Consider the following 26,091-nt stretch of genomic DNA (forward strand, 5'->3'; position numbering starts at 1 on the left):
GGTGAGAGAATCTGCCCAGTTTATTGTCCTTGCCAGAGAGATCACACCTGTTACAGAAGTTTTACTGTCAATCAGGAGGGAGGATGACTCAGAATCAGATGAATGAAGCACCTGGAGCATATCTCTAAGCATAAAAAGACAGGAGATATAAGGAAATCATCCCATTTATTACAAAACTGGGATAGTAGTTCCTTGTTTTTATTGGTAGTTCATTAATGATGCTTACAATACAAATGAGAAAGAAAAAACTTAAGCTTCCTAAAGTTTGTGAATGATTAAAAGACAAAATATAAAAATTTTGTTTGATCTTGTATTGATTAACAATGTTAACATTATAGGAAGAATACAAGCTTTAGAGTGAGGCAGATCAGGGTTTGAATTCTGACTCTGACTAGCTGTGTAAATGTGGTCAATTCTTAACTTACTAGATTTTTAGTTTCCTCATCTGAAGAGTACAACCAATCTGTAGGACTGTCATAAGGATTTGAGATAAATATTTGGGATGTGCCTTACACAGAGTAGATGATCATTAAACAGTTATTACAGTATTAAAGAAAACTAATGCCTAGAGAACTGATGTGGGTATACACTCTGCCTGGCTGAACTGAGGATTAAAGCATAGGTCTCAATATCAATAACCAATGTCTCCAATCTCATTTACATGTGAAATAACTATTAACAGCTTGTACACTATGTCCCACCCCCACTCCACTCTGCAACACTTGGAAGGACAGAAAGAGACAGCAATGAAAAACCAAATATTCCCTTAAAATAAACTACTGCATATAGAGATAACAACTTGGTGAGCCAAATAGAATTGCTTGAAGAGTTTTATGTCATCTACAGTGAGGGGAAGAACAGTACCACCATTTATTCATTTAATCCTGTTTTGTCTGCACACTATCATAGCATTTCAAAGTAACATATTATTTATTGCTATTAAGGTGTTATGGATTTATTTGCTTTTCTAGGTGAAAGCTCCTCTGCATTCACCAGAATGTAGCAGGCTACTTTAAAGTTCCAGGGCCATAAATCTTGTCCAATGCAATAAGATCACTTTAATAATATGCTAATCTTGGAATGCAGTTATAGATAGATGGCCACTAAGTGCTACTTACAAACAAAAATGGCTCTTCTGTAATCTTAAAGATATAAAAAAACTTAGGACCTGAAAATGTGTTTAAAAATTTCCCATATTCTGCCAGTCTATTTTACATACCTGAGAATTTTTTTAGGAATCTGTGGAGAAGAATGACTCCTTTTCTTCTCTAGGTCCTGTAGTAAACCATCCTCTGTTCCACCCTTCTCCATGATTGTTGACTGGTCTGCCCTGGCCTTGCTCTGATCCACACTGAGGTGGCCTTGGGCAGGGTCGCACCTGTACATGAAGATGATGGCTGGCTTCTCACTGGATTCTCCTTTTGCCTCTGTGAACCAGTGATGGCGCTGAACTGGAGGAGGGGGCAGCATGTGGATGACTGTGCCATCCAGGCCCACCAGTTTCCCTTTCTCTCGGTCTTTCTCTTTATCATCCTCCTCATCTGTTTTCCGACGGCGGAAGAAGCTTTTAAATGATATCCAGCGTTTAGGTTTTGCATCAGCTGCCCGCCTGCTGCTTTCAGAGTGCAAAACTGATTCGGCTTCTGTTGACCTGGTAGAGCTGGCTGGCTTTGTCCAGTTGGTGAAATGCTTCTGCAAAAGGTTACTTGCATGGTAAGGGGAGGAAGTAGAGCGTGGTGGGGGAAAAGGAGGTGGTAGCTCACCTTGGGGATTAGTCACTAATTTGGAGGGAGGGGTGGTGACTGGCTTTGCCAGAGGATCTTTCTGTACTTTGGTGGTAAGATTTTCTGTGGTCTGAGGTGCTTCAGCCTCACTACTGGGCTGAGACGTAAAGAGAGATTTGGGCCGGACTGGTGTACTCTTAGCAGCATCAACATCTGGGGGAACTGCATATAGCTCTTCCACACTGCAAGCTTTAGGGCCAGACTGGGGCATTTCTGGAGGAGACTGTGGGGGTTGGATAGAAGCCACAATCTGAGAAAGCACTGTACTTGCTTTCTCCCTGGTGCTGCTGCCACTGCCCGCTATCTGAGACTCCTGAGTGCCTTCTATTTTGGCAACAGGTTCTTGAGTGGTTCTCTGGATCTTTGTTGGGGAGTTGTGGCTGGAACTATAGCTTCTCTGTGGTGAAGACTGACCTCTGTTAAGACAGCTGTTAAATTCCTGGACCTTCTGAGCCACTGAGCCCCTTTTACGCTCTGTGCTGTTTGAAAACCCTTTAGCTTGGGGGCATTCAGTGGGTTTGCTAGTGGTGTCATCAGACACTTTGCTTGCAGTTTCTATTTCTTCGTAAGTATGGCTTATTATACTTGTGGTTTTTTCCTTCACTGAAAGTTCTCCACTTGTTCCGAGAAAACTTTTATAAATGGCTAGATTGTCATATGCATTTGGATTGATTACAATAGGAACCTTGACAGCATTTTTGGAACTCCGAGCATAAGCCGGCTCATCATGAATGATTATTGGAAAAGGTGGCATACCAGCATTGTTATAACTATTAAATTTTATTTCAGACAGATTAGGTGACTTAACAGGGATGGTTCTGGAGGAAATGTTTGTAGCTATAGGTGAAGTAGGTGCTGATTTGTGACAGTTTTTCCTTGGAGGGACATTTGGTCCAGTTCCACTACTAATTAATTCTACCTTAGGGATCTTTTGTCGTGGACTAGTACTGGAAGTCCAAACTTCCTGGTATCGAATTGCACTGGATTTCTGGGAATGGGCACTTATGAGTCCTGATGTCAATGCAGGTGATGTTACTGGAGAGTTTGGAGTAGAAGATGAGCTTTTTGTCTTGGGGCTATTAACAGGGCCCTCCAGGTGCTCACTGGCCATGGCTGCGGACACGTCCACGACAGTATATGGCTTGCACAATGGCTGTTCAAGATTCACAACACGGTAGGGCTTCGCTTGTTCTTCTACAGGAATGAGGTTTATGGTTACTGCTTGCCCAGCAATATCCGTAGAGGCTTTACTTTCTTCCTTCTCAGTTTGTACAGCAATCTTGCCATCTTTCTCTTCTAATCGGAGAGCAAGGACTGCTTTATGTGTCTCTGGAACTTTCACTGAGCTTCTGGATGCTTGTGATAAATCTTTCTCCTGATTATTGCCAGAGAGACTTTCATAATTGGGCTCACTTTCCTTCATGTCCTTAGAATCTCCTGGGTTACCAGGAGATACTCCCCCATTACAAATCTTCTGGGATATACTACTGGCTGTCTCTGAACGTGATTCTTCTGTTAAAGAAGATTCTGGTGATGTGGAGTCAGATGACACCATGCTCTGAATACTTCCTGGTACATAGGAGACCACGGAATTCTCTTCATAACCATTCAGGATTTCATCATAACTGTCATCATAATCTACAGCACAGATTCTCTGCAGAGACTTATTTCGTAGAGGAACAGTATTCCATTTTTTGTCCACACAGAATCGAACAGGAGATAAAGTGTTTGCCCTAAAGTTTGCGAAGCGAGGTTGCCCTCTCATGCGAATCTCCATGGCCAACAGCTCTTCATCACTCTCATCCCAGCTCTCATGCTCCTCCTCCATGTTACTGAAAAGTTCATCTTCCTCACTCTCCTCACCACTAGAAAACTCTGGGTAACAGAACCGGCCCCCTTCATTACTGATCACTTCTGTGCTCCCACTCAGAATAACGTGCTTGCCCTGAGTATCCTTCATCCCACCCATCATGCAACTTGGTGGAAGCTTTCTTTCCAATGATCGTTTATAGCAATCATTTATTCTTTCTAAGAATGTTTCTCTAGAGTTTGTTTCATTTCCTCTTATCTGAGGAGTAGTATCCAAGCCTGCTATCTCCTTCAACACTTCAGTTAGTCCATTATTGTTATTTGGTATCTTCTTTGCACTATCATTATTGTCATAAGGTTTAGGAACACGGCTAAATCCTTCGATATCCTCTTCATTATTATTATTAAGTGGTTTCTGAGTCAAGGCTGTCCTGTTTTGGTTTCTCCCTATGATGACAGGTTTGTTCTCACTGTGTTCTTGGATACTAAGCTCACCACATATACTTTGCCCATCTGCTACCATCATAGTGGGCTTCACAGCTATAGTGGGTTTTTTAGCCACAGGAGGCCGGAAGTTTCCGGTGTTCCTGATGCGGTGGTTGTTACTGTGATTGGCATTAGTTTTCACATTGCCATGGGTGATGGGTGCCTTCTCAGGGTCTGGGGGAAACTGGTGCAAGCTTTTAGGTTTAAAGCAGTTCTTGCATTCTCCAGGTTTCCAAACGTGTTCAGTAAAGGTGCTACAAGCAGACATTTTTTAAAATAGAACTTCATAAACAATGCTTTCCTTTCAGTGCATGGCAATACTTTCATCCGTTAGTTTTCACCTCCCCTATGTATCACAGCAGCTCTTGTTAAATGTGATCAACCTGTGGGGGATAGGGAGGGGAAAGGAAGAAAATCTGAATGCAAAAGGCACTATGAGGCTTTTCATGATGAATAGCTTGATAAAATTGGCCCTGTTCCTTAAATTAAAAGATTGAGAGAAAAACTAATTTGAATACATTCTGAACTCCCTTTAGCCAATCAGCACTTTAGAAAGTTAGTTTTTTAACCATAATTTTATGCATTGTTCTGGAACCATATCTAATCCTTCAGTTGATGTCTCTGGCAATGATACTGTGACTTTCCCCCCGGAAATGCCTTTGAAACTGCTCTGTTATCTACCAATCTGACATTTCTTAGGCCACTGTGGGTTCTTCTTCTACCCTCTCTATATATTTTGAATATCTCATAGACTCCTCAAACTCAATGCATTAAAAACTAATCCTCTAACTACCTCTTTCCTCAAGTTCAAGAAACTATTTTACTCTATCCCTCCTCTACTCCCCAGACCCCTTCTTACTCTTGTCTTTTATCCTAGTTCAGTTAATGTCACTATCATTCACCTCAATTGTTAAGCTTCAACCTTTAGACCATTCTTGACACCTCTCCCCTCACTTCAAACTCCACATCTTACTAACTCCCTAGTCTTGCCAATTTTATTTATTACATTTCACTAGAACTCGTTCTTGCCATTACCAGACACGGAATAATTCAAATATTCACCATCTGTTGCCTAGATTCCTGCAATAAACTGATAACTGATCTTCGCATCTGTAGTCTCACCCCATTCCAATCTAACCTCTCTACACTTGTCAGTCAAGGTGTAGTCAGTTAAGCATTATCAATCTAATCTGGGAGCTTGTTAGAAAGGCAGTATCTTAGGGTCAATCCCAGAGTTACTGGATTAGAATCCACATTTTAATGAGATTCTCAGGTGATTCCAACTATTCTATACTACCACCAAATTTTACTTTCTAAAATGCTAATATGATCATCTTCTTATCTAGCTTAATTATTCTGTGGTTTAATCTTACTAAATGTCAGTGTGCAGACTGCAGGTTGCTAGCGAAATAAGAACCACCTAGGAAACCACCCTAGATGTACCGAGTCAATCTCTGAGGGATCAGTCCAGGAATCTGATTTTTTACAACAAATTCTCCAGGTAATTCCTTGAGCATTGAGGTAGTGGAACCTCTGAGTTATAGTATGGAATACAAGCCCCTTAGCTTTCATGATATGGTCCTTGCCTCCCTTCTAGCATATGTCTTGAAAATCAGGTAGCCTTAAACTCTAGATTCCACTGGGCTACTCCATGGCACTATCAAAGCCATTCAGACATATCTCGATGAACAAGCACTTTCATTTTTTAATTGTCTGTTTCCTCACTTAAAGAAGTTTTTGAGTTTCTTTAAGGCCTGGGCTACATCTTATTCATCTTTACATGTCTAGTATAATACGGTGAATAAACACTGGTTGATTAAATGTGCTGGTTTTAAGGTTTATCTTTTTAAAAATAAATCTTGTGGCTCTCTCTCATCTTAGGGACATAGCTGCAGATCTTCCCACAGAACATCACTACAGTCTTCCATTTCTACATTGGATATTATAATAAAGTTGGCAGTAGGCATGTACATGTAAGAACTATTTTCATAAATGGAAAGGTTAACTCTATTCCTGTACAATGACAGTGACAGGATCCTTGCTTTGGTCAGAAACCCAGAGTTTTTGCCAAGTTTCAACATGCTTATAAAGAAGAAAAATATATTCTCTTAAAAAAATATATACACAGACTGACATCAGAAACGTAGCAGAGAGATGCCCCCAGACCTATCCCCTTGAAACAACAATAAGCTGAACATCCAAAAATCAACGAAAAACAGCCAAACTTCCAGGACGTCAGAGCATGGCATCTGAGCATAAAAGATACCACAGGTCAGAACCCCAGTGTCAGGCAGTGGACTGGGAGAAACAAAGAAGCTGCCTCTCACAGCCGGAACTCCCTGTAGGAGGAGGGTGAGGGGATAAAGTGTGGTGAGTTCCCTGAACAGCTCTGCCTAGGAGAACTGTGAGCTCCCTGTGGCCAGAGGCAGTGCCAGGTCATCAGGTCAGAAAGCAGAGAAACGGGGACGGCAGAAAAGTAGGAATGGAAGATAAACAACAGTTGATTTTTACCCACCATGGTTTCAAAACCAAGGCCCTTCCCCCCATAGACTCCAAGCCCGAAAACTGTGAAACCCCAGAAGAAACACTACAGAAACTAACACTAACAACTGACTGGAACTGAGACTGCGAGTAGCAAGTGTGATTAAATATCTATAAGAGAAAAAAAGACATTATTAAGACTTTATATAAAGTATAGATCCAAGAGGCTTAGACGCCACCTACTAAAAGAAAAGCGCTTTCCTTGAAACAGACTAGGGCCCATTATATAATATTCTTTCTGGGGGGGAAAAAAAAAAGCAGAATACACTTCCATTAATGTCCAGGCAAAGAAACAGTCCATTAAACACTATGAACGAACAATCAAGGCGACAAAGCATCTAAGAAAGAAAGAGAAAAGTCTCCAGATAATAAGCTTAGAGATATAGAAATATGCGACTTAAATGATAGAGATTCAGGATGGTACTTCTGAAAAAACTCAATGAGATCCAAAATGAATCATATCAACAATTTCAGGAATTAAAAAATGACTAGATGAGCAGAATGAGTTCTTTAGCAAGGAGATTTAACACCCCTGCCCCCCAAATCTAAGGAATGAGCTGGAGCTTGAAATTCAAGAAGTCAACAGAACACCCAATTATCTCAACCCAAAAAGGCCTTCACCAAGACACACTGTATTAAAGTTATCAAAAATCAATGACAAAGATAGAATTCTCAAGGCAGCCAGGGAGAAGAAAACAGTAACGTATAAAGGAAATCCATTAGATTATCATCAGACTTCTCAGTGCAGACCTTAAAAGCCAGAAAGGAATGGAATCAAATATTTAAACTATCACGTGAAAGTAACTACCAGCCAAGAATAATGTATCCAGCTAAGCTCGCCTTTAGATATGAAGGAGAAATAAAGACCTTTTCAGACATACAAAAACTTAGGAATTTCTCCACTATGAGGCCTGTACTACAGGAAATACTGAAAGAGATCAGCTCACCTAAAACAAAATGACAAACAAACAAACAAACAAACAAACAAAAACCCACCACTACAACCAACAATAACAAAAAAAAACATAATTAGGAGTAAAGAGACTAGCAGGCTGATAGAAGCAGAGGAGTGCAACCCTTACTAGGACCAGGCCATTATAAGCTTAAAATAAGAAGAGATTTGCTATAGCAAGATAGTAATGAACATTCAGCATATATAGGGACAAAATGAGACAACAATGACTGAAAAGGGGAGGATTCAAAGATCCAAATTCACAAAGGAGAATGGAGATAAGGCACAGGCAGAAGAAAAGGAACTACTATATATATATAACTATCCTTTTCATATTCATAGTGGTAACCACAGGGCAAAGATTTAGAATGGAAGTATATAACATAAAACAAGAAGGCCAAGAGGGAAAATCCACAAAAGCCAACCAAAATAAAGAAAACAGAAACACATAAAAAGGAAGCAATGGAAACATCGAGCTACCAGAAAGCAAAAGATAAAATGGCTATAAGCAGATTTCATATTGCAATAATCAACCTAAATATAAATGAACTGAACTCACCAATAAAAAGACAAAGAGTTGCAGAATGGATCAAAAAAGAAAACCCAACCATATGCTGCCTCCAGGAGACACATCTCAGTTCCAAAGACAAATAGAGACTCAAAGCGAAAGGGTAGAAAATGATATTTCCAGCAAATGGCATTCAGAGAAAAGCAGGAGTTGGGTACTAATATTGGAAAAAATAGACTTCAATATCAAAAAGGTACAGAAAGATACTGAGGGACACTTCATAATGATAAAGACATATAACACTTATTAATATCTATGCTCCGAGTGTTATATACCAAGAAGACATAACACTTATTAATATCTATGCTCCCAATCAGGAAGCCCCAAAATAAAGCAAATACTAACAGAACTAAAGAGAGAAACAGACTAAAACACCATCGTAGTAGGGGACCTAAATACCCCACTGTCGGATATGGACAGCTCATCCAAACAGAAAATCAATAAGGAAATAACATCCTTAAATGACACATTAGACAAACTGGAAATAATTGACATTTACAGAGCCTTCCATCCCAAAACAGCTGCTTATATATTCTTCTCTAGTGCACATGGAACATTCTCAAGGACTGACCACATACTGGGACACAGAGATAGCCTCAACAAATATAAGAGGGTTGAAATCATACCAACCATATCCTCTGATCATAACTTATTGATAAAGGCCTATCTCCAAAAACAAGAACGAGCCCAAATAAACAACCTAACGCTTCATCTTAAAAAACTAGAAATGGAAGAACAAATGAAGCCTAAAGTCGGCAGAAGGAAAGATATAACCAAAATTAGAGCAGAACTAAAGGAAATTGAAAACAAAAAAAATAGTAGAAAAAACAAATGCAACAAAGAGCTGGTTCTTTGAGAAGGATAATAAAATTGGCAAACCCCTGGCTAGACTCACTAAAGAAAGAGAAAAGACACAAATAAAATCAGGGATGAAAGAGGGGAAATTACGACAGACACTGCAGAAATACAAAGGATCTTAAAAAGAATACTATGAAACAGTATATAACACCTAATTTAATAACCTAGAGGAAATGGACCAGTACTTAGAAAAATACAACCTTCGTAGACTGAATCAAGAAGAACTCGACAATCTGAATAGATCTATCAGCCATATAAAAATTGAAACAATCATCAAAAAACCTACCAAAAAGTAAAAGTCCAGGACCAGATGGCTTCACCAGTGAATTCTACCAAACATTCAAAGAAGACTTAATATCTACTCTCCTCAAACTCTTCCAAAAAATCGAAGAGGAGGCAATACTTCCAACTCATTTTATGAGGCCAATATTACCCTCATACCAAAACCTAGTAAAGATAACAGAAAAAAAGAAAGTTACAGACTGCTATCTCTCATGAACACAGATACAAAAATCCTAAAAAAGATAATAGCAAACTGAATACAGCAACATATTAAAAAGATGCAGTATCTAAGGAACAAAAAACAAACTAATCAAAAATAGACTCATAAATATAGTGGACAATTTGGTGATGTACAGAGGGGAGCGGGGTTGAGAGGCCGGGAGAATAGGGTGACAAAATAAAAGCCAAAAACATATAGTGGAGAAAGAAAAGCCTCTTCAATAAATGGTGCTGGGAAAACTGGAAAGCCACCTGCAAAAGAATGAAACTAGACTACTGCCTATCACCACACACCAAAATTAACTCAAAATGGATTAAAGACCTGAATAGAAGACCTGAAACAATAAAGTGCTTAGAAGAAAACACAGGAACTAAACTCAAAGACCTTGGACTTAAAGAGGATTTTATGAATCTGACCTCAAAGGCAAGGGAAGTAAAAGCTAAAAAAATGAATGGGACTACACCAAACTTAAAAGCTTCTCCTCAGCAAAAGAAACTGTTGACAAGGCAGAGACAACCATCCGAATAGGAAAATATATTTGCAAGCAGTGCCTCCGATAAGGGCTTAATATCCAACATATACAAAGAACTCATATAACTCAATAACAACAACAAAAAAAAACCCAAATGATCCAATCAAAAAATGGGCAGAGGGCCTGAACAGACATTTCTCCCTAGAGGACATACAAATGGTCAACACATACATGAAAAGATGCTCAACATCGCTAACTATTAGGGAAATGCAAATCAAAACCACAATGAGATACCATGTCACACCTGTTGGGATAGCTATAATCAACAGGACAAGTAATAACAAATGCTGGAGAGGATGTGGAGAAATAGGAACCCTCATACACTGCTGGTGGAGTTGCAAATACACACACACAAAGCTAAGCCCCTTATAAACAATACTCATAAAGCACTCTGCCTCAGTGGAAGAAGTACAGACTGAAAGAACTCCATAAGAAGAATCCAACAAACCAGCCAAAATCTAAGTTCATTATTTGCTGGAGATCACTGAACTACTGTTTCAATAAGATTCAAATATATTTTTCAAGTGTTTGAAAGCATTTATTACTCTTTCAAATATTCTGAAAGATACATCCCTTAGTTGATTAAATCATTTTCTATTAGCCTGAGACTAGAACACATTAAAAAAAGACACACTAAAAAATAATAGCTGTAAGTGTGATGACACAGAAGCCAGATGAGATTTCATTAAGGGAAAGAAGACAATTATTCAAATGCTGCTGGCAGGTAATGGAGAATGAGGACCTAAATGTGCCCACTGGACTTGGTGCTGTAAGCTCATTGGTGATCTTAGCATGAACTATTTTGGTGCAATGGTGGAGATGGAAAGCAGACTTTGGTGCATTGAAGAGTGAGGAGATAAGAGAGATTAAGTGTAGGTAACTTTTTGGAGAAGTTAGGTGAAAAGTAGGGGTATGTCTAGAAAGGACTTCCTTATTTTAAGATGGCAGAAACTAGATCATGTTGAATGCTAATATTGGATAAAGACACAGATGAGTGGTCGAGGCTGAAAAGGTAGGAAAAAGAGGTCAATAATCACAAAACTTAGAATGTTAAAACTGAGTAGGCCCCTAGATCAATCCTTCTGTTTTATAAATGAGGCAAAACTGAGGCCCAGAACGATAGCCCATACAGTAAATGAAAAAGACCTGGAACTGAGACTCAAGGCTATAGCTACCTACGATATGCTTTGTTTTTAATTTTTTCTTTTATATATGCTCTCTGTGAGAAATAAGAAAAGCATAAAGAAAACAGAAATCGCGTGCAATCCTGTTACTCAGAAGTAATTTCTATTAATGTTTGGAACAGTTCCTGTCAATCACCAAGAATTTTCTTAAAAAACAAAAACAAAAAAACAATATTCCCTGTCTATTCAGCACTACGTGGCATTGAATACAATAAGGCATCCTGGCCTAATAGCTTGTTAACCAAGCTAAATCCACTGTGGTGAGAGGAATTAAATTTTCTCTTTATAAACAGTATAGTATATTTTCTTTTTCCAAGACTGGTTGATAAATAGTAAAACTAATTCCCTACTTTGAGTGCAAGTAGGTTAGTTCTGTCAAGGGATGGTTGTTGAGTTGATTAGCAGCTATAACATTACTCACAGGATAGACAAATGAGATTCACATTCACTAGGAACACAATTAGCTTATGTCAGTGCCGTGTGCAACAGAAACTCATCAATAAAACTGAGACCTTGGATTTGACATTCTTTTAGAAGTTCTATGTACATCCGCATTCATGCTGCTATAAAACCATGAGATGAACCAAGCAAACACCTTTAGCAAGCACAAGATGGAGCTGCTGTCTAAGCCTTAACTATGAGGTTTTCGTTTTTCAACACTAATTATGTTTGGAGACAAAGATGTGCACTTAAAGACAGTGCCATAACTATTTTAATTTATAATGGCTCTCACAAAGAGAAGCTGTATCAGGTGTAGCTCTGTCCAAAGAGCAGTCCTTAGGCTTTACTGCCTTGTGAAATGACTTCAATAGCAATCAATAGCTAGCAGCTTTGCCTGCTCAACATTGACACCCCTAAAATAGAAAACTCTAGTCATCAAAGTTATGCTTGAGAAAAAAAAAATGTCTCCCAAGGCACTTAAGTATAGGAAATATGACAATCTAACCTGGTGTCCTCTATTTATCTGCCAAAACAGACCTGATATGGACTTACCTAAGTTGAATAATAAAGGACTGTCAACTGAAAAATAAAAACCGGTCTGATATGGAATACCCAAATAGAATATTTGATAAGAAAAGCTCATTTGCCTCCACATTCCTTATAATCTCAAAGCAAATCCTCAGATGAAATGGTCAATGGGAGAGTTTAATGGCTGAAGCTGCCCCTAGAAGCTAGCCAGAATTCCAAGACCTAAAATATGGTTTCATATTTGACAGCTTTCAAGACCAAAGCCATTCAGGCTGCAGATAAAGCTATTCAAGAGTAACTTATTGCACTTCAAGTCATGACAGCTTTTTAAGAACCTATTACTGCTTTTACTCTCTCTACTGCTATACAATGACAATAATTAGTTTGCTTCTAGTCCAACAGTTTAAAGCAAATTTGATACTAAACAATTAAATTCACGCTGGATTTCAATCTTGCAATAAACAGGCTGGGCAGAAAGAGCTGGAGCTCCTTAAGCTGAATGCAGTTTCCAAGTCAACGAAAAGAGGGAGAGTGTTGTAGGTGGTATATAAACACCATATATACAACATTTCCTAAAGGTGCCCAAGGAAAATCTGTTAATAATAAAGGAGGATGGGGAATGGACTGCTAAGTTCCTTCCCCAAACCTGTGACTCCCAGAGGCCATTATTTCTCTTCATAAAATCTGTCACATTGCCACAGAGACAAAGTCAAGAATCCTCACTGCTGTAAATAGGCTTTTAAGGACACTCTCACTAAGGAACTATTGCCTATGTCATTCTACACAATCCATCTCTAGGAAACTAGGGTAAAATTTACAAGTCCATGTTTTCATTAGGCTTTTGTAATGGAACATATGGGTCACTTATATAAAAAAAAGGAAAAGAAAATGTGACAAGTATCCTCATATCACTGTTCCCAACTTTTCCTTCTTCCACAATAAAAATGCTGACCTCATACCTCAACAGCTGCTAAAACCTTCAGCATATGACTAAAAGGGTGGGGAAAGGAAGTGAAAGCAAAGCTGCAGGAAAAGATTTGTAGGAGATAAAACACAGCTCTAATTTGGTACATAAGTGGAAATTCCATGAGTAAAAGAAACCTCCTTGAGATCACACACACACACACACACACACACACACACACACACACACACACACTACAGTACTTTGCTATCATCAGAATAGGGAAGATCTTAAGACATAAGGTTTTGCTGTTTATAGAAGAAACTAAAACTTGCTTAATACCAATCCAGTTTTTAAATTCAAACTTTTTGATGAACTAGTTAAATAATAGTAATTATTATAAACTTGTTATAAGATTATAAGTTCCAAAATGTTCACTGAACCTACCTTAGACCCTTACTTAAGATGGTACACATCAGAGAAAAGGTTAAAATGTTATCTAATAACAGCTAAGGACTTGATAGTCTTTTACAATTTATTCTGTTCACAAACTGTTCCCTCTGCCTGGAATATATTTCCTCTAATGCTGTTTCATTTGGCAAAACCCAATTTATCCTTCAAGAATGAGTAAATGGTATCAGTGCTGAAACTTTACCTGATTCCTTAAATACCTTTATTATAGTACCATGTTGTATTGTAATTATATAAGTTCCTAGAAGGAACTTCTCTATATCTCTTGGATTGCTTGAAAAATATGAGATATGAAATAATGTTTGCTGAATAATAATAATTCTAGGTACCATTTACTACTAAGTCCCGAGCACTATCTGAAGCTCTTTACCCATGAAAACTCTCAGTTCTCACAAAAACTCTATGATGTATATACTACTATTAGCCCCACTTCACTAATGAAGAAACTAAGACTTGCCCAATGTCACAAATCTGGTAAATGGAAAAGCCAGGATGGATGAATCAATGCTTGTATGCACAAACAGTAGAGCTCAGCTACCCATGATGGCATCCAGAGGCTACTTTAGACATCAGCATGGTGGTACCTGAAAGGCAAACCACTCAGCAGCAGTAGCACTGCCCACCATAGTGGAATTATACCTTGAACAAAGAAGCATTAGAAATAAGCACACATGTGCTTCCCCCAGCTCAGCTTTGAGTTGGGCCAGGTAGATCCATGTGCTCACTGCAGAGCAAGCGTGGAGTAAACTAACAGACATACAATCAGCTATTTAGGCTGCCCCAAAGTTGTGCTTTTTGTGCTTTCAGAGTATTGAACGAATGAATATTGAGGCAAATTAATCATGATCTTTCATCCAGTCCAGCTGGAGTCAGGAGCCACCCTTATTTGGAGGGACCTCTGAAGTGGCTGGTTGAGAATGAATGGTGGGATGCTGCTAGAAGTTGCCTTGCCCTCAACTACTGAGCTGTCAAGTGAAGATGCCAGACTGTAAAAAGATGTGAAGAAAAGATAGGTGCTCTCTGGTTTAAAAGAAGAGAATAAGAAAAGGAGAAAAGAAGGCAGTACAAGATTCAAAGGCAAGAAAAAGATGACGAAGAGGGTAAAAAGAAATTAGAAAGGAAAGAGATATAAGAAAACAGTCAATCATTCTGAGAGAAATCATACTTGAATTTTATAGCAACATAATCAGAGGAAGCAAAACTGTCATTTGTTACCACTCTTCATCGTATCTGGAGGCTTTATTTTCTTCCATGACTTGTATGTTTGGTAGGAGGTATTATTTTTCCACACTAAATTTTGCCTTCCCTAGCTATGGAAAAGAATAAACAATACATTCTGAAAAACATTTATATTTAGACTTTTTAAAGGGAAAAAGTCTGAATTATACAATACTTAAAAAAATATATTTATTGCTTTCAAAGAGACCATAAACTAGTGTAACAGTCTTTCCAGGTAAGGGTATTTGGAAGACCCGTTCTAATAAATAGGTAAGAATTATTTTTATAATAGTTATTTAAAAATGCCTTAAAAACACATTAAAAGAGTACTTTTCAAACTGGGATCCAGTATATATTTTCAAAGGTCTGTGAGTCTCCAAAAGAGTTTCAACACTAAACTGAAAGCAAAGTTTGCACCCACTTAAAATAAATTAATATAAACATATGCTGGATCATTGCAATAGCCACTTATTAACTAAGTAGTTACAGGATTTACAAAATGATTACAAATGTATACATACATTTGTTTTTCTACTCTGAACTGCCATCAGGCACACCACTTTAATTTTAAGGATTAATAGAAAAGGAGGCTCACTTAATATGCAAATGATACTGTCCCACAAAGTAAAGATCAAAATGACATGGTGCACACACTGTACATTGTACCAATCTTGGATTTTCAATATCCTGGAAAGAAATTTGGCAGAAGAAGAGAGCCAATGATAATGAAAGCTGCCAAGAAACTTGTGGGGTGGCAGGAAGCTCCATACTCATATTGTGAGCAACAATTTAGTTTCAGTAAACAATCATCTATCACATTAAAATAATGTTAATTTGCATGTCATTAGATTTATAGGCTTTTTTGTGCTTAACTTTTAAATAAGTTTTGGTTTATAGCTAAATGAGAAATATAAACATAAGGAATATATACCTAACTTTGTTTGTTCATATTTAAGTAAAATTACTATAATGTATACTGAAAGACTGCAGTTTTTTAATCAATTAAAAGGTGTCTATAACTTACTAAGGTTTGAAAAGCAGTGCTTAAAAACAATATTCTTTTATGTCAGGTAAGGATTCCTCTTGTGATATTATTTACATAATTAATTTGCTAAGCTCCTATTAAATGAGTATGATAATCATCTACCTCACAGAGCTATTGTTTAAATGAATTAAGATAAAATATGAAAATCTTTGTATGAAAATAGGAATTATATAGAATCTATAGGTGGCTTTGGGTAGTATGGACATTTTAATAATATTAATTCTTCGATCCATGAACACCAGGTATCTTTCTATTTGTTGTAGCTTCTTCAATTTCTTTCATCAAAGTCTTGTAGTTTTCAATGTACAAATTTTTCATTTCTTTGGTTAAATTTATTTCTAAGTATTTTATTGTTTTTTTGGTGCTATTGTGAATGGTATTATTTTATTTCTTTTTCAGGCATCTCATTTTTTTATGTATAGAAATATAACTGGTTTCTGCATATGGATTTTATTTATATCCTGCAACTTTACTGAATTCATTGATTAGTTAAGGTATGGGGCATATAGCCATATACCTTAAGGTCATCACTGTATTTTCCAGAATAGCACTGTGACTGACTTTGATGCTAATGATCGCAAGGTATCAAGTAAATGATAAATTATGTTTAGAATCTTATATTTAATAAGGAGAGAAGAAAATAGAAGTGTGAAATGTATTTTGGAAAGATTTTCATACAAATGGCTTTGTTTTTAAGTTTTTTATTTATTTATAAAATAAACACCCATTATAGCAAACTTGAAAAATAAAGATAGAATGAGGAAAAGGGACTCCAAATCTTAGCCTATGTTTTAAAAAAATGTAGGTCACATAAGCACTAAAAACATTTTAGTTAGAATAATGAACTCAAGCTCACAGTTACCTAGAAAATAACTCAATCTAGTTCTAGGACACAGAGAGCTAAGATTTTTCGGTATCACTACACAGTTATTCATTCGACTCTTTTGTTTTAATGTGTGACTGGAATGACGGGATAAGAAAGAGATGAGGAAATGGGGAGAAAAAAAGAAAATAAAAATAGAGTGTGAGAAAGAAGAAAGGAAACGCAAAAAAAAAAAAAAAAAAAAAGGTGGGAGGACAATCACAAGTGCTAGGAAGAAAAGAAAAACAGAAAAAAGAAAAGCCCAATATAGGAGCAGACTCATTCAGAAAAAGGACAGTTCTTCTTTAATTTCCTGTTTCTTAACTCCCTTTGTTCTAATTGACTTCAGGTTGATGTGTTTACCCTTAGATGCATGCTGAATTCCAATGAAGTCCTCTTACCCACATACTTTATACCAAAACAATCCAGTTTTAAGGATTTTAATTGGTGTGCACCATTCCCTGAAATTTCAACATTTAAAAAATGAATAGGCTTGCTAAGTACCAGATGGTGACATGTATTAATTAATCAGACCTATTCAATGAATGAGCATATGAAAATGAAAGCAACTATTAGACATGTGCTGCTGACGACGTTCCACTCTGAGGAACTCTCCCTTTAAAAGAGTGCCCACGGAAGGTCTAGATTTACTGTGCAGTATTCACAAGTCTCTTACACAATATTTGCAGCAGGATTACCATTATTCTTGCATCTCCCTCTAGATCACTCTATATTTTATGCTAAGCAGCCTGCAAGTCCTGTTATTCTTCTATAATCTATTTAATCTTTATAAGCAAGAGCTAGCTATATATAAGGTTTGCATTTTTCTACTAAAGAGAAGATTTTATAAGCACATTAAGGTCATTTGTTAAATGTACAAACAGGTGAAGAACAGATCAAATGACCCAACTTCCTTCCTGCCCAATTTTGTCTGTCAGGCACTGAAAGCCATAGCATTGCTAGCTATGTCAGAGAATAAAACAGTGCAAATGACAAGTTGCCATGCTCTGGTTTTCTTGAAACATTGTTAGCACTGGGGAGAAAGGTATACTCTATTGCTGGGTCTCAAAATACTACTAGGTACATTTTTTGAAAGATAAAGAAATCCTAGAAACTATATGGTTTCTTAGCTCTTCATACGCACCACTCATGTATCTTGGATCATCACAATTTCAACTATATTCTAATCTCCCAAATCTCTCTAGATTTACTGAGAAAAACAGGTTTCTGATTTGTTGATGGAACTGAAAACTGAGTGGCTGATCAGGTAAGGAAGCAACAATGCATAAGACAAAACCTGGACTTTGGAGAAGAAAGAGGTGTTGTGAGACATAAACATTATCTGGTACACAGTAGACACTGACAAATGTTAGTTCCCTCCCCGAGATAACTAAAAAATGGTAGGGAAAATTTTTGTTTGCTCATTAAAAAATCAACTTGAGGGAAAACTAACAGAATATAATTATATTCTGTTATATAAATAATTATATATAATTATTTTTGGAGAATTTAGAGATTATGTAGAAAATGTGATTTTTGAGTATACCTTTAAAATTAAAGACAATATACTTCCCTTCCAAAATAAGTCTAGAAGACAGAATTTCAAGAAATATGTTTATGATGTATGGTGATGGTTATTGCTTAAAATCATAATATTACCCAAAAGAATTCTTAGGGGAGGGCAAATCAATAGTAGAAACAACAAAACCTGTAGTTACAGCCTCCCCTAATGGCAAAGGTCACTTAAATTTGATTACCTTCCCTAGGCTCCTGCCTAAAAATAAAAGAGAGAGAGAATTAATTATTCAAGGAGAATTTAATTAATTTGGACAAAATTAAAAGTCAAAAATAATAAGAACGTTTTCATCAGAGTTTCTGTGCAATGATTAAAAAATTTTTTGAAAATGTCTATTATTTTGGTTTAATAATTTTAGGGAGATTACTATTAACTTTCAAATTTTGGTTCTACCTTTCTTCCCCCCTTAAGAGAATATTTTGGTAGAGTGTTCAGCACACAGACAAGTTCTTCTAACAGTCCACGTTCTGAGATAAGGCAAAATTCCGGAAGAGAAGATATCAAAACCAACCACAATTCCTAGCCTAAACACTTAAAAGAAACCATGTTAGAAAAACTGGAACCCTAACTGGAGAGAAAGCAATGATTTATACTAACATAAGCACACTAAGAAAATTTTTGCACAATTCTGAAAAACAATTTATTGTTAAATTATTAAGAACACAGTTTGCTAGTACCCCACAAATCTAGACAAAAAGAAAACACGATGCTTCTTTAACATAGAGGATGTGAATAGCTTCATGTGAAACTACATGAAAAAGGTCATAGCATCTGTTTTTACTTTACAGGTAGCTCTAGGAGATTGCATTAATATTAAACCTTAGCTTGATTCGGAACAATATTAGAGTCTAAAATAAATATCAAGTTTGACAGAAAGCAGGTAAGTAAGATCCACAAAGGGAGCCAGTGTGGTCTAAGTATGATATCGAACACAGTGGGTGGGGATTCTACTTCTGTTTCTCTCTCTAAGATACAACTCTGAATTAGTCATTTCTGCCTCTGACTGCACAGCAAGCTACATCTAAGGTGCCTGGAATTCCTTGGAAAGGAGTCATGAATATATTAATATAAAAACAGACTCTGGAGTAGTTTTTTCTAGATGATATAACAAAAATGATGAAAAGACAGTATTTAGAATATGCTAGACTCTATGTAGTATTTTCAACACTAGAAAGATCCTTGACTGATGAAAGGGAGGCAGAATTGATTACTTCTTCATGAACAAAAGAATGGTATCAGAAAATGGGGAAACAGTATTAACACATAAAAGGTTATCAATTTATACAATAAAATCTGAGATTAAAAAATAGGTCTTAATGTTGAAAAGACAGTAGTGAAACCTCTTTTTAAGAATCTAATCCCTGAAATCATTAACAGTAATCTTGAACTGCTTAAACTAAACTTGACACATTTAGCTTAGGCCATATAAATCTGAGAAGAAATGCTAAACATCTGTTAACATCTATACAGTTGATTATTAAAAAGAAATCACATCACAGTGAGTACGTGAAAAAATTTAACTCTAATTTTGGGGTTGGGGAAAAAAGAAATTCACATTTGTTGAGGTATTATAGTCAATATGCTGGAAACTTTATATAATAACACCTCATCTAATTCTCATAACCTTATAAGGTATGTATCATCTCCAATTTACAGATGAGGAAATTAAGGTTCAAGGTTACAAAATTAGATAACAGTGCAGTTAATAAATATTAGAACCAAGCCCATCTGACTCCAAATCCTGTGCTTCTTAAAATTAATAACATTTGTTATGGCAAAGATAATATATTTTACCCCAGAGGGGAGTTACTGCAAAGTATGATTCTACATGTTATAACTCTCTAAAGTTGGTTAGCAGGAAAAGTACAAAAAGAAACAAGAAATTCACCATTTCAATGACAAGCAGAATGATTTGAAACTCATTTGATCCTATTGGAAGATCTTTCAAGCATCAAGAATTACTTGCTAACATTAAAGTTTATATTGAGCATGCTGGTCGTCCCCTCCCCGTGCCCCCTGCCATTTATCTCTTGTCTTCTAAGTGACTGGCAGGTCCAAAACGAGCAAACTCTCAAAATAAATGAAGCAAAAACCTTCCAGGATCCTGAACACAGTTTTTAAATTGTGAGGGACTTTCAAATTGTAAAAAGTGAAGCTACTACGCTATATTCATTTAGATAAAACTTGATTTTAGAGTAGGGCTTCTTAAACTTTAATGTGCTTACAAAGTACCTGTGTATCTGTAAAAATACAAATTTTGATTCAGTAGGTCTGGGGCCACAGACCATTATTTGAGTAGTGGGTTTTAGAATACATACAAAATATAGGTGTGATAAAAGTCTGGGAAATAGTATATGAAGAAATAATTTATACTGTTCCTCAGACAGGTAGCTAAAGTAGAGCACCATGATGAAGTTACTCTTGTAACTTCATAGTCTATCAAATTAAAATCAATAGCCCCACCCAGAAGAGCCAACACAATTGGACTTTGTTTGATAATGATGTGAAAATATTGGTTCACTGATTGTTAACAAATGTACTACCACATTCGTGTGGGATTTTGATGGTAGGGGAGGCTGTGTATATGTGTGTGAAGAACAGGTATATGGGAACTCTCCACACTTTCCACTCAATTTTGCTATGAACCTAAAACTGCCCTATAAAATAAAGCCTATAAATTAAAAGAAAATCAAGAGTACACATCTCTCTAATGCTTAAAAAGATTTAATTAATGGTTAGCTATAAGCACTGAAAACTTCCACAGCTAAATTAGTGTAACAGTAAAATAATTTGAGTTTATACAAGAAGGCATATGTATTTTTTGTTTTTGGATTTAAAAATTTTAAACAAAATTTTGTTTTCCAAAAGAGTATTGCTTGACTGATTGACCAGGCAGAAGGGAGTCTTTCTTTTAACAGGGATCCATATCAGGGAGTACCAAGGCAGTGCCATGGGTGCTAGAAGAGAATGTGCAGGGATGATGGAGGATTTCTAACAAAGAGTACTATGTTTTCATTTTCCAGTTATGTTTTCAGTTTTCCTTCCAGGACTCTCACAGTGTTCCTCCTCAGCTCCAGGCTCAGTTCAGGCCTGGGACCAAGTTGGGCTGAAAACGGATCTGTGCTATTCTGAAATAAGGGATATGGCTCTGAGTAAAGTTCTTCCCCCTAAGATTTTCTACAGAGTTGGTGAGAAAAATCTAATGTTAAGCAAACTCTGCTATGCATCTGTTATCTTTCTGGCTCCTATTTACTGGACTACGATGACTACTAGGATGACTACTACTATTATTACCACTAGGACATATGTCTTATCTTGAATTCATATGATAACCTTGAGGGGCAACAATTATCATTTTAATAAAAGAGGAAGTGAGGACTAAAGAGATTAAGTTACTTGTCCAACACCATATAGCTTTTAAGTAGTAAGCTAAGATATGAACTCAGTCTGAACTCACTTCAAAGTCTCACTCAATTCTATTAAATCATGCAGTTTCTGTATTTCTTGATAATCACCACATGCCCTCTTTGCTGGGTTGAAACACTTCTCTAAGTTTCTGATCTCGGCACATCCCATTCCATTCTGTACTTGGTCATTCCCTTGGCTAGTGCCACCAGATGCTCTTAGGAAAATAATAATCCCATTTTCAGTATTTTTTCCATGGGACTTACATTGGCCAGGCCAGTAGCTTCTTCTCAGGGTGAACATTATTAATCATTGTTAACTACAGCATTCATCCTTCCTTCCATTTTTCTTCATTTAATTGCTTATATGAACTGGAAGATCTATGAATTCTAGGCAATGTAGTTTAGAGGAAAAACACTGTCCTTCCTACCTGAGGAAAAAAGCTAGGAAAATGACTCAAAAATCAAACTGCTGTTTAGAATAATAGAAACCAAATAAAACAAACCCAAATGATAAATTATGAAACAGTTAAAGTCTAATGTATTAAATGTATAAAAATAATCTAATGATTTTAGTAAGACAGAAACGTAACTGTGAGAAACTATTAATGAAAAACTGAATGGCCAAAAAAAAAAAAAGTCATGAGCAATTATTAAATAATACATGTCCTTTACCATCTCCATTACCACTTTGTATAGCAGCTATAAAACAAAGGTTCTACAAACTAATCAAAAACAGACTCACAAATACAGAGAGGACAATCTGGTGACTGCTAGAGGGGAGGGAGGTTGCGGGGCTGGGAAAAGGGTTGAAGGGCTTAAGAAGTACAAATCAGTAGTTAAGAGATGGTCACGGGGATGGGAGTATGGCATAGGGAATACAGTCAGCAGTAACGTAATGGCTATTGTTTCATAAACTACATAAATGTCTAAATAATGTATTGTATACTTGAAACTAATAATAAAATAAAATGCTTTAAAATTTTTTAAAAATAAAGATCATGAACTCATAAAAAACATATGTTCTATAGAGTTCTTTTTGTTAAAATTCATTTTTGAAGGACTATCTTCTTTCTATTGCTATTTTTGAAATAAAGAGCTAAGTATCTAGACTGCAACTAAACTTACAGTACAGATTCAACTATTTATTCACTGACATAAAGACAGGATATAAGTGTTGAAAAAAGTTCTATAAAGAAAACAAATTGAAACCAGATCTAAAAAAAAATCTAAGATAACCTTTTATCTCTTTTTAATGTAAAATTTAAAAATCATGACATATAAGAGATGATATAGAAAGTTCAAGATTGCCATAGACCCTCAGACTTTGAGTCTAAACACTAGCAAAAGAGATTCTCAAAGTATCTGATTAAAGTCAAAACTCTGCATCCATTTTATCCTTAGCTTATTTCTCTATCCTTCAGGAAAAGATGCTTTTTTTTTTTTTGCTAGAAACTATCAAACAAGCTGACAGATGGCAAGGGCATTGAATCAAGTCTAATTTGGGCTGAATTCAAGTTTGATTATCTGGAGACATAAAAGCAATTTACCTATATTAGCATCAAATGCCTAATACTAATAAAAATGTTATGAAAGTATGATCCAGTAGAAAGTTTTCTGTATTGGGACTTAAAAGATCCCTCCCACCCCATCCCCAGGCTAATTAGTTATAAAATTCTGGCAAAGTCACAGACTCTTTCTGCTTCAGGATCCATTGTCTGTCCAATGGGGTGACAGTAATTAGTCCTCCTTCCTATGAGATAGGATAAAATAATGGCCCCACAAAGATGTCCATATCTTAATCCCTAGAACCTGTGAAAATGTTACCTTATATAGCAAAAGGGGCTTTACAGATTTGATTAAATTAGGATCTTATATACCGATTTGACATGACTTGAATGTTTGTGATTTAAGTTACCTTAATCCACTTGCCTATGGCAAAGACAAACGAAACTCTGTTTTTCGAAGTTGTTTTGATGTAAGAATGAAGTAAGTTGTGTCAGGATGTCATCATTTCATCTGTTGTCATTGACAAGCACGCAGTAGCTCAGCTGCTGAGAGGCCCCACTGGGGACTTATCCATAAGAACACATAGAGAAGCAACTATGCCAAGGGGACATTTAGACTGTAAATACCGAGACCTTGTGAGGACCTATTTGAGAGTTTCAGTCTGGGCAGTGCAACTCTTTGCTGACCTAAAATAGCTCTCCGAAGACCTTTGATGCATTAGCTCTCTGTGGTAAAGGCAGCTTTTTTACGAGTTGTGGTGAAAGCTGTACAGGGGCCCCCAGAAGGAGAACATCTTGCCCAACACCTGGAGCCATCATTCCCTAGCCACAAGGGACTTTGGTTTCAGCCCTGACAGGTGGAAGTCGGCTCGAGGTTGGTTAAGCCATCTCTCCCAAGTACCAACTCCTAAAAAGTTCACCTTGAGCTTAATTTGAACTTTATTCTTTTCATCTCACCTTGTCTGGAACAATCATGTAATTAATCTATGGTTGCTTTAAAGTATGCTATTTCTTTATTAGCTTATTAAGAAACACTAACCTCTATACTATGAAATTCCCAGTGAACCTGTATCAAATAAATTGCTGGAGAAGACAAACTTAGTTTCTGAGCATAATTTGTCCCCCGCAAAAGATTTTGAGAATAGGAGATTATCCAAGATTATCTGGGTGATTCCAATGTAATAACAAGGGTCCTTAAAAGTAAAAGAATAAAGTAAGAGGGTCAGAATCTGAGTGATGTGATATGAGAAAGGCTTGAGCAGCCACTGTTGGTTTTGAAGACAGAAATGGGTCATAAGACTATAAGGTCAAAATTCCAAAAAGGAAGAAGCGATATGTATGTAATTTGTTTTAAACCCAGTTTATATAAACAGTATAAAATCAAGACTCTGCATTGTTTATCCTTAGGTTATGTCTTTATCCTTTAGGAAAAGGTGCTTTTTATACTAGAAAATTTTGATGACCAAAGATGATAAAATTTAAGATAAGAAGACAGATCACTATATCCCACCTCTTTATTTTACTAAGAAAGAAAAATAATTACAGTAAAGTTACCTAATTTGGTTTGTTACCAATATTCAGCCAGTTCACGTCAGAGATGGATTACCTCTGGGTTTTCTACCTTCAATCTATGCTATTTTGTTACAATAGGGATTAGCAAACTATGGCCTGTGGGTCAAATCTGGTCTGCCATCTGTTTTAATAAAGTTTTATTGGAACATAGGCATACCCATCAATTACATATTGTTACAGCTGCTTTTGTGCTATCTGGCCTGCAAAGCCTAACATGTTTGTGATCTGGCACTTATACAGAAAGCTTGCTTGCTCTTGTGTTATAGTATACTGCTTCCCAAGGCACAGAAACTTAATTTATCTTATAAAATGTTTAAAAATAATACCTTTTAAATATGACCTTTCAGCAAAATCTTAAGAAGGTTATACAAATAAAGAAATACTATGGCTTTTACCATTAAATATGGATGAAATTCTGTGCAGTCCAGGTTTTGAGGATCCACTAAGAGACACCAGGGGGGTAAGTTCACTTTTGACTAAATGCTGTTGATTTAATAATAGCAAAATTACTCATCTCAGCATACACATGCCAAGCAAAATAATGACTTACTATTGCTGTAATCATTATTCAATACAGACTGCTGTAAACATATTTGATAACTTATATTAAAAACTGATTATTAAAAGTAATGTGAAACACTATATATATGCTTCATAAAGCATTTATTCATTAATATTTATTGAGTTCCTAATCCAGTGGGATTATATAGCTTTTATAAAATTTACATCCATATTTTCTTATGATCTAGTATGGGGAAAGGAACTAAACTATGTAACCACTAAATTTTCAAAATAAACTTATGAAGAAAGAATTCTCATTTCCATTTTCATAGCTTAAGAAATAGACTCAAGAAAAGTGAGCATCCCTCCAAGGTTATACCATTAGAGCCATGAGGCTTTTTAGTCTATAAGATTCTTTTCTTATTACTTCTCCTGCCTTTTATAACATCTTCAGATCAATAATCTTTTGTATCTTTGGTACAGAACTGTGGGTCTAAGCTGACTATGCGTTCAAATACTTTGGATTCAAAGATCCTTTTAAGAAATTTAAAACTCGGCCTTACCTTTAGCACTTTTCACGGGGAAGTGGAATATCCCTAAATTTGGGCAAAAAGATAAATCAGTCTCTTCAATTTTTAAAAATAAATGTCAATTTTTTATCACTTATACAATTCTGTCACCTAAAGTACATGGATCTCCCCTGGACTCAATAATACAGAATGCAGTCATATCATAAAATGATATGATAAAAATTGATTAAATTTAGTTTAGTCTAAAAATCTGCTTGCTACTATTTGACAGAGGCCAAATAAAGGATATTTTAGTTATATGTTTCCTTCACTAAA

At 36.3% G+C, this 26,091-nt stretch overlaps 1 protein-coding gene across 13 annotated transcripts in view; it reads right to left on the reverse strand.

Annotated features, from left to right (window-relative positions):
* The window catches only part of PEAK1 (pseudopodium enriched atypical kinase 1), a 254,328-nt gene that overhangs the window by 57,763 nt on the left and 170,474 nt on the right, over positions 1–26,091 (reverse strand). For 11 of the 13 annotated variants that reach the window (XM_025040364.1, XM_025040363.1, XM_015597708.2 and 8 more), the window contains one exon: positions 1,220–4,462. In XM_025040364.1, the coding sequence (XP_024896132.1) occupies positions 1,220–4,347 (3,128 nt within the window). In that variant the 5' untranslated portion in view covers positions 4,348–4,462. Of the gene's footprint in view, positions 1–1,219; positions 4,463–25,140; positions 25,229–25,809; positions 25,843–26,091 lie in introns of those variants that run through there. The other 2 variants (XM_025040360.1, XM_006922590.3) reach the window with 2 other exon arrangements.

The sequence above is a fragment of the Pteropus alecto genome, unplaced genomic scaffold, assembly GCF_000325575.1.
Source record: "Pteropus alecto unplaced genomic scaffold, ASM32557v1 scaffold38, whole genome shotgun sequence".
In the NCBI taxonomy this organism is placed as follows: Eukaryota; Metazoa; Chordata; class Mammalia; order Chiroptera; family Pteropodidae; genus Pteropus; species Pteropus alecto.